The sequence below is a fragment of the Aptenodytes forsteri genome, unplaced genomic scaffold (genome assembly GCF_000699145.1).
Source record: "Aptenodytes forsteri isolate BGI_AS27 unplaced genomic scaffold, ASM69914v1 Scaffold12, whole genome shotgun sequence".
Lineage (NCBI taxonomy): Eukaryota > Metazoa > Chordata > Aves > Sphenisciformes > Spheniscidae > Aptenodytes > Aptenodytes forsteri.
In genome coordinates this window covers 107,186-117,333 of record NW_008794161.1, presented here as the reverse complement: position 1 = coordinate 117,333, position 10,148 = coordinate 107,186, and the positions used below count along the sequence as shown (strand labels likewise).

The window sequence follows — 10,148 nt, the reverse complement described above, 5'->3', positions numbered from 1 at the left end:
GTATCCAAATGCTGACCCCAAAGGTATTTTATGCTCTATTACATTGTATCAGATCATAAAAAATGGAAATGAGCATCAAAAGTAATGGCAGGACAGGATTTTTAAAACCACCCTAAGAATTTATCTTTGTCTATATTGGAAATAGAACATGCAGGTCCCTTAAAACGGCAGTATAAATCTAATATAAAATCATAAACCAGCATGAAACCCTCATACTAGCTTATCTTTTTAAAGCAGTTTTTTAGTATGTCTAAGATTATGCGTTGTGGTGTTTGATCTTTAACTTACATGTAAAATGTAAATCCTAACTCTTGTTATTGTCTTTGAAAGCATGATACATTACTCAAGTACTGAACATAGGCATTGGATTTTGACATAGGCATCAAACAAATCTTGAACTTTGTTTCTAAAATCAAATAGGAGGTAGCTGCTTATTGCTGAACTCAGTATAGTTTGTGCAGACTGCATGTCAGTTCTAGATCAAACAGGATAATTTCAATCAAAGTATGGTTCCTTTGGCAGTATGAAAGGTTAAAATTTAATGGGTTAAAGAATTCCAGTTATGATAAGTGGAGCAAGTTATAAAAGCAAGGAACTGTTGCCTTTCTTAACAAGGCTTTAGTAAAGGGTAATTATGATTTTGTTTTGCTAGATAGCTATTAACTTGCCCTTTAAATTCTACTTCATACAGTTTAAGGGTGGTTGTATTCACAGTACAGTGCTCTTTTACCTGCTCTGACACAATTAATAAGTCACTTTTTTTTTTTTAAACCGATATGATAATTTACTCTTAGTGAATACGATCAGGTACTGAACTACCATGTAAAAGCTGATTTCTGCAGATGGAACTGTGTAGAGCTGATTACCCGTATCATTGAGAGAAACAGCAGTTGATTTATTCTGCTTTTATAATAGTGCTCATCAACGTGAGAATTTTTACCGTGGGCTTCTGACAGCTCAAATTGTAGCAATGCTGATATGCTTAGCTGCTAGGGGAACACGCAGTTTGCATGATTTCTGCAACACCTTTTCATCTAAATCTTCAGAGTAGCTTTGACAGAGCAGTTTTTCAAAAAGCTGTTTGTCAATCATTTCAGTAAAAAGCATTGTGCACGACATGCTTTAGCATGGAGTGAGCACGTGAGTTTCCAGTGTTGAGAAAACCGCATCAAAATATTTGATGTTAATTGCTGTGCAAGTTTGCAGCTTTTTCAAGCTGCCATTGAATGCAGTGGTAAAGTTCTGTCTCTTGTGCAATGCTTGATATGCGTCTTATCCTGATGCAAAGCTACAACTACTTTGTTGCAGTAAGAAGCCTCTGTTTAAGTTCTGTGTCATAAATGATGTGATGAGGAGAAGAAATGGAATTTAGGATGCTGCAGATATCTTCGGGCTTCTTGCTACTATAACCATTCTGTTTTCTTTTCTTGGAGAAGGAAAATGTTTTACAATCAAAGTAGCTGAACAACTGCAGTAACTCTGACTTGTAACGTTTGTCCAGAATTTCATCAGACCTCACTCTCTGTCTTACTGGATCTTCAAGTTCTCTATGGATTCTTTACGAGTTGTCTTCAACAGATTTTACCTGAATCTCATGAATATGAATATATTTGCATCTTAGCTGGAAAGTAGCTTCTGGGCTCCTAGTTATGCTGAAATAGTTCACTGTGATGATCTAGAACTCCTAATGACTTCTGGATGACATTTTCGTCATTAAACAGCCAAGTCTTCTTTCCAGAATAAGAACATATTCTTGATTACTTATTCATTCCAGAAAAACTCTCTCTTGGTTTGGATTTTTGGCACAAAAATCTAAGGCATCTTTTTGAGTGAAGAAAAAGCCTGATGTATTCAATTTCTGCTGTAGTTATAAACAGATCGTACCATAAGGTTCTATGCATTTCTTCCCTTGACATTCATTCTGACGCTGAAGAGCATTTGAAAGGGTATACCTCCATTAGACCAGATCGTGCCAAAGGCAACTGTAACCAGGGAATGCCGATAAGATGGGCAGACGAAGATACTCTGCCCAAGTCACAGGAAGCAATCTGCTGCTTCTGTTACTGCTACTACAGCTGGGAAATTCCAGCTGTAAATTGAAATTAGCACAAAACTTAGGGTAGCATGTATTTTCTATGTAATATCAGTGTTTATAACACTTCTGTACTTTGGAGTGTGTATTAAACTCTTGCTCACTTTTTTTCCTCTTAGCACTTGATTTGTTGGATAAAATGTTGACCTTTAATCCTCATAAGCGGATTGAAGTGGAGCAAGCTTTAGCCCATCCATATCTGGAGCAGTATTATGATCCAAGTGATGAGGTAAAGACATTGTTAAAATGTAAATGTTGATTAAATGATGCAACAGGTTATTTTCATTAGTTTAAGGACAGTGTTTCTACTGCTCTAATGGAGTTGAAGAATGAATTGCATCAATTTACCAAAACTTTGTATTTCTTGTTCTAGTATACATTTTGGAGGCGCAACACAATAGATGCTAAGGTGTACTCTTCTGAAAATGGAACTTCTCAGCTCGCTATTGGTCTTGTTTCATAATGTCTGAGATAATGGAGGAGAATAACTGAGTTTGCCATAAGATTGTGCACTTACAACCCCTGAATCTGAACTCGCTGTAGTTTAGTCCACAATTCTGATGAGATTTCACATTAATTCTGGTGAAGAAGTAGGGGAGGAGGAAATAAGCTAGTTTTCCTTAAAGGACAGATATGTTTATTCCGAGAAATACAAATGTTTCAGATAATTTTTCTTCAGGTAGATACTAAGTTATGAGCCTTTAACAGATATTTTAACTTGTGGTCTAGATTTGAGTAGCTACTTACTATGGTTTGATTTAAAATTTGGTAAACTAATATATAAAGCGCACAAAGGACTAATAGAATGAGTTCTTCCTTGAAGACTGCACAGTATTAGATATTTTTGTGAAGCGCATTTTCAGATTTTTTTCCCCCCATACAGGGACTACATGAAATGCAACAGAACAGTAATACTAAAAAAAGTAATAATGTTTCTTTATATTATTAAGCCTGTAGCTGAAGCACCCTTCAAGTTTGATATGGAGTTGGATGACTTGCCGAAGGAAAAGCTGAAAGAATTGATTTTTGAGGAAACTGCTAGATTCCAGCCAGGATATCGATCTTAAATTGTGCATAGGTAAAGTCACAGCAATACGAAACCACTTGGGCAGGGGGAAGAATTTTGGAACTTTGTTACCACTAGTGAAATATAGAACTTAACTTTTCTGTTGATACGATAACTATCTGTTAAAGGATATCTTTATGCTTATTCATTTGACCTCAGTCCTGTTCTGTTGTTGAAGAAACAGTTTAGTTTTGCCTACAACATTCAAGTGTCTACAGGGAATCCAGGCAATTGCCCGAGATGTTTACCTAGTTTTTAGGTTACATTTAAGGAATAAGAATTACATTTAAATAGTGCTTCTCAAAATAAAAGCTATGTTAACACTTTGAAATGCAAATTTTATTCAAAAAACATTTTCAGGGGGCAATGTTCTTCATATATTGCAGACTATTTTGTCATGGCTTCAAATGCTTTTAAAAAAAATTCTTCCTTAAATGTAACGTACAGAGGAGAAATCTCTTAAATTATTTTAAAGGGAAAAAAAAACCCATGAAGCTTCAGTATGACTTAACTTCAGTTTTAAGTACCTCTGAAACAGTGTGAGTAAATAAGAATAGGTATCTACTTATTCATAAATTAGTTATGATTAATCTTCCTAATCTTTTGAAGATTACATTTTAAATTAAAATTTTAAATGTACTGATTATTCACTGTCTCTGACTTTTTTTTTCTTTAAAATCAATGAACTTAACTGGTCTTCATATACCATGAGGCTTGCAAGTCTCAGTCGGTGAAATTGGTCAAATACTGACTTGAATAATTTTTGTAATACTTAGAATCATAGAATCACTTGGGTTGGAATAGTTTGGGTTGGAAGGGACCTCTAAAGATCATCTAGTCCAACCCCCCTTCAATGAGCAGGGACATCTTCAACTAGACCAGGTGGCTCAGAGCCCCGTCCAACCTGACCTTGAACGTTTCCAGGGATGGGGCATCCACCACCTCTCTGGGCAACCTGTGCCAGTGTTTCACCACCCTCAGTGTAAAAAATTTCTTCCTTATATCTAGTCTTGTGAAACTTCTGTGATACTAATAGTTTAAAGTATCAAAGTTTTGTGACTGGAAAAGAAAAACAAAACAAAGATGACAGCCTAATCTAGGTTGCCTGTTTCATGGTCTTAAAAGTAGTTTCTGTGCTATTCTCTGTCAACAGCAGCGTTCTCCAGTCACCATTTTTTGTTGGCAGTTCCAGCAGAAAGGTTACGTTTTGAGCCAGTGAACTTCCTTGCTGCAAGAAATCTATGAAAGAAAGAAGAAAAAAAAAAAAAAGAAAAAAGTGGAGGAAACTTTTGAAAATACAGTTTTTACTTAAATAGAGTAACTTCTGTTGCCACTGGCTTCAATATTCAAATGTAAAGAAGTTCACAAACGAAGTAGTTTTGATCTTTAGAAATACTGTATTTTGTTAATTTAAGCTTACTAGCTAACACTTGAAACTATTTTAATAATTAAAAGCTAGGTAAATCTGAGGTTCACACATCTGGCTCTTATTATTAGCTGGGCATTGCCAATAGAATTAGACCTGGGACACAGTAACATGCGTGGTGCTTATTTCCCCGTCTGTGTTTTCTAAAGCTAATTCTGTATAAGAGGCACTAGCAGTACACGTACACATTCTGGAAGAAAATGACATAAATTTTTAGAAGTAAGATGAAACCTGTTACTAAGAGGCCGTAGTATGAAAGAAGGGAGAGCAAATAGCTAACATGTGGTAAATCATAGTTTATGATCTCTCCTGCTTGCCTCTTTGCCCAGACCATACTTACCTAGGTTGTATTAGGGATTAAGGGATAAAGGGATTAGGGATAAAGATATATCAGTGATCTGGTGCTAACGGAAATTTCTGGTTTGCTAAAAATGTTACCTTTAAATGCTACGATGAAGAGTTGATTTGGCTGACATGATACTGCAATTTAAATACTGTACTCAGCTTGATAGTGATATACTGGTAATTTGTCCTAGTAATTTGTGGTTAGAATTCTTAGCTATTCCACATCACAACAGTGCAAACATAAGTAGTTGACATCCTAGTGAAGGCCAGTCCCCAGGAGCTGGCTTAAAATGGACAGTTAACGGTCTCATCCTGTGCATTTCTACTCTCCTTACACACCCTCTGTACTTTATCAGCTAGCTCTTCTCAGTGTGTTATTTCTTGAGATTCAAAATTTCCCCCGTGTCTGTAGTTTCTGGAATTGAGCAGCAGTGTGAAAATAACAGATTCTTCAGATGACCAAATAATGTACTTCATTCATTAGTTATGATTAATCTTCCTAATCTTTTGAAGATTTATAATTTTAACTTAAAATGTAATGTACTGATACTCACTGTCTCTGGCTTTTTTTTTTAACATATATTGGTACTGCTGTCTCTGACTCATGGTAAACATAGTGTACATAAAGCATAGAAATAGGAAAGTATGCTTGTTTTAAAAGGCAATGTTAAAACTTTCTTCACTGAAATATGTCTCTGCTCTTTTTTGTAGGACAAGGACTTAAAGGACTGGGCATGCTCAAACGTTGCTGTTCCTCTTCCCAGTTCTTTATTGTTGGTCATGTCTTGTGGCCTCTCTCAGCTTATCCACTAACTCCTTTGAGCCATTCAGGAGGGCAGTTCCTGGTAGTTTTGGCTTTTCATGCTTTCAATGAATCTTTTAAGCCTGAAGAATTGTAATTGACACTCCTATGCGTAATGCCCATTGTTGACCTGTTGCAGTACTGTACTGTAAGTGCACCTACTGCTGGCCGTATTTTAACTGCTTGCTTTCTGGTTTGAAAGATGCAGTGGTTCCTTTCACTCCTGGATCAATATCCAAGAAGATAATTCATTAACCTGTAAGAAGTTTACACCATGAACTATGTTTTTCTGACTTTACTGAAGTCGCTGGCATTTTTTTTTTTTTTAGAAAAGCTACTATTCAGGGCACTTTAAGTCAGTGACATCCCAGATTTTTTTTTGCACTTCCTTTTTAAATAGAAATGGTTAGCATCCAATGGAGTTTATACCATTATGCTATAGATTACAGCATAAGTCATGTTCATGTTAATCTTGCTTATGCACTTGTTTGGGTGTCCTGTGCTGTACATACAGGTATTCTATACAGCGTAAGAGCCACATAGGAACCCAACTTAATTGAATTCATCTAAGAAACATTTTTTCCATGTATTGACAAAATTTGTACCTTTTTCCCCCTGCCTTTTCTAAAAGAGATCATTTAAAGTTTAACCATGTCGGAGGCGTAGTACTTCCAAAGTTCATACCATGTAGTAATGTTTATAAGTCTTGTGCAAAGAGAATGAGTGGCAGCTCGCCAACTTAGTCACTCACCGTGTGGTGGAAGATTAACAAAGAACATAATGGCATGATGATCTAATGGTGAATGCTTTTCTCTGTGGAAGGCATCCATACGTGGTGGCAAGCGAGAAACCAAAATACGATGTTAATAAACTCAGTCTACATACTGCATACCAATGAAATGCTTCAAATGAGGATTGATATTTTTTACATTTGAATCTAATCACTGACATTCAGAATTTTTGCAGAGAGGAACACTGCATCTTTAAACGAGAAAGTTTGATTTTACTTTTGCTCCTACAGCATGTCAGCATCTCAAGTTCATTTCTTGCAACCTACACTATGGTGATTTGTAATCAAGCCTCCATGAGCTCGTGACATGAAGTACTGTTCTGTTGTCAAGTACTATCAAACTTTTCTGATAATGCTGAGTTAGGACAACCAAACAAAGCTAGCACTAAATAATGTTTAAAATTGTATACCTTTTAATGATCTTTTCAAGTATTTGTTACTGAAATTGTATAATGTGGAGTTTACTAGGTGTTATGTTCCAGTGCAGTGCCTCCTTTTCTTTCCCCACTGCTCTCTGTGGTGAGAAATTTGCCTTGTTTAAAATAATTACTGTGCCCTCGCATGACTGTTAAAGCTTTCTGTGCAAAGATGATTGTCTAAGTGCCACATGCCTATGATTGAGAAAAAAAATAATCTATTGTTACCTCCGAGTTGTGTTCAACTGAAATGCTATTCAACAAATAATTTAGGAAAAATAGTTCTATTTTTAGCTTTTCATATCTCTGCTGTCTTTTTCTCATTTTATTTTGGCAGCAGTGAAGAATGGATTGTATAAAGACTGCTTGCTAATATGAACAAAATGCACTTGTAATTCCTGGAAATAAATTTAAATCTTGTATCTTCACATTAACATTAAGAATTAGTTTTTGGTTTCCTCTTGGGTAATGTGTTTGAATGGAAATCATGTTCAATTGCTACTGTAGTATATAAGGATGCTTGCTGGTTAATAACTCCAGGCTTCCTCATACCATTTAGTCTGCTTTTCAAAGAAATCTAGAAAGCCATTAACTTAGACTTCAATAGATAAGGGTGCTTACAAGATTCCATTTCAAAATTTTCTTTTTCCTATAGTTTAAGTGTTAGTCTGCCAAAACTGTTTTTTAATAAGCAAGGGTTCATCATTAAAGGGCATTTTCTATTAGGAAGTTTCTGTGGTACATAAATCTCTGTTGCGGGGAACATATTAGGAGCATTGTCAGGACACTGCACAAGTGATCATTGAATTGTGGTATGGAACCTATGCTAAAAACATTTCTATAGAAATATGCACTTGACTGTTGATACTAGTGTAGAAATTTCTCTTGACATTTCTACACATCTTTACCAAAATGCTTTTCTCAGTTTTGAAAAGTTGAAATATTTCTAGAATCTCTGCTACTTGTACGATCATCATTACTACAAGAATCACTTTTGGCATGGTTGGAAAGAGACTGTTACTGAAATTAGTTTGTAACACCTCAGTTTTAATTTATTAAGGAAGAACTTTGGCAGCTTACTTCATCCTTCTCTTTCCCAATTCATTTTTTTAATACTTTAATTTTGGATTTTTGGGGAGGTGTAGACTTACCCTTGCATTCTGTCTCTCAGAATGAGAAGCCGAGGGTTTGCTTTACCTAACATCTGGTGCTTTCGGGCTTTCTTCCTTAGCTATTCTTGCTGAATCCAATTGGCATCCATCGGTATCAGTAACCACATTCATCAATCTTCTACTGAATTCAGTAAACATTGTTGGGTTGAATTTGTTGATGCGTCAAATGCAGAAGCATGATTTTTTTTTTTTTGTCAGATTTTGAAAATAGTTTAAAAGACGGTGCCTATAACAACACTGTGTTAGGTCAGTTATTTCATCATTTTACATTTTTTTTTCTTTATGTAGTTTTTGTATTTTAGAGCGGAGAACAGCAACTCTTAATCGAAGTAACATGCATATTTCATGGTAAAGATGTTTTGGGAATAAGGAATGTAAACAGTTCACTGTCAACAACATTCCAACCTTACAGCGGAAGAAAAATATGCAAACATAAAATTCTCATGGATGCTTTAGCAAATAAGCGTCTTGCTCTGCTGTCCTGACTGTCGCCAGACTCTTCCTCATCAATATCACGTTATATCAAATCTGAAGTGTACAACACACTACATGGGCTGAGCAGTGTGGTGCACTATGAGCTTTCAGGAGTAGCAGTGGTGACATAACTCAGCACTGGCCAAATGAAACCCAAGGAGTTGAGCATGGTTTTCCTTACAAAATGAGAAAAAGAAAAACCTGTTGTTGCTGCCCACTGTAATATGCTACGATATATTTATACCATGTCGAAGTTGTTTGCTGAGCAACTGTACTATAGATTTAAACTTTATTAATATATATTTGCTTATGTTAGTGTAGTTTATATAGTCCTTGGTTATTGATAAATTTATTGTGTTGTTACAGCACAGTGATATGGTATAAATATAGGTCTATACATAACACACCATATACTCATGAATTTGGTCCCTTGCATAGTACTTTTATATTTGTACAGCAATGTCTTCAAGCAATCCCAGATTTTAGGGGACATATTTTTGTAAATGCAGTGGTTTAAACAAAAAAGTCCAAACAATCCTTTTACTAAGTTTTAAATACATTTGTGGTTCAAAATGGTTTAGTTAACAATTGAAATCAAGACACTAAATTAGTGAAAGGTGCACATTAGTAAAGTGAAGATTACAATGGTTTTTGTAGCATGTGCTGTGATCAAACTAAGTGAAACATTGGAGGAAATGTAAAAGTTGGACTACCTTTGTAAATCTAGAACAAATTTCTAAAGGTTGCAGCTGGTTTACTTACTATTGTTGCCTTTTCTTGTGTTGTATCAGTGTAGAGCACTCTTAAAATACTCAAACTGCTTTGTCTTTGCTTTGTACTGTTGGTGCCTTCTTAGTCATGTACCCCACAAGTCCTGCATAGCTAATTTAGTTAATGGTAAGTTTAAAATAAAAAGCAAAGGAAGATTTTATAAAAAAAAAAAAATCATTTTCTGTATGTTCTTATTCATTGTAACAATTAAACGTTTATATTGTGACAGATTTGTGATTTGGTTAATCTGTATAGATTAATTGTAAGTAGCAAAGGTTTATATTTCGTCTTATTCTTTTGATGTTGTAAACGTATGTGATTTTTCTTTTTTAAATCAGGTAACTTAATGTTCTGTTTTGTTTTTGGCATCTGAATCTTGTAAAAACAAATGCAAAGAAAATCATTAAATTGTGTCCCTGTATTACCAAATCAGCATAGTACTGTGCATATATAGAATGATTGGAATTTTGCTTTAAAATGAACTGCTGTTTTATAAACCATAAATACACTGCTGTGTATATGTTAGCTTATCTAAAAAATTACTGTCACTTGAACACTGCAGTAGTGAGTAGCCTACATTTAATATTTGTAAATACTCATTCCACTATATGATTATACCAGCTTGAAATTAAATTAGGGAAGCCATCCAAAAAAACACAGGTGAAGTTTCTTTAAAGACAGGCAGAAATGTTTTATCTTTGGTGTAAGAAAGTTATGAAATCAGAAGTATTTTGAACTGTTGAGCACAGAGTAATGCAAATAGATTCCAGTGCATCTGATGATTCACAGACTTT

At 35.1% G+C, this 10,148-nt stretch overlaps 1 protein-coding gene across 1 annotated transcript in view; it reads left to right on the top strand.

The window, feature by feature from the left end:
- MAPK1 (mitogen-activated protein kinase 1) overlaps window positions 1-9,783 on the top strand; it is a 60,975-nt gene extending 51,192 nt beyond the window's left edge. Inside the window, 4 exon segments of the mRNA XM_009280792.2 lie at window positions 1-23; window positions 2,212-2,321; window positions 3,043-3,170; window positions 5,641-9,783. The exon segment at window positions 1-23 is cut by the window's left edge and continues 22 nt beyond it. Coding sequence (XP_009279067.2) covers window positions 1-23; window positions 2,212-2,321; window positions 3,043-3,159 — 250 coding nt within the window. The 3' untranslated portion in view covers window positions 3,160-3,170; window positions 5,641-9,783.
- The last annotated feature ends 365 nt before the right edge of the window (window positions 9,784-10,148 follow it).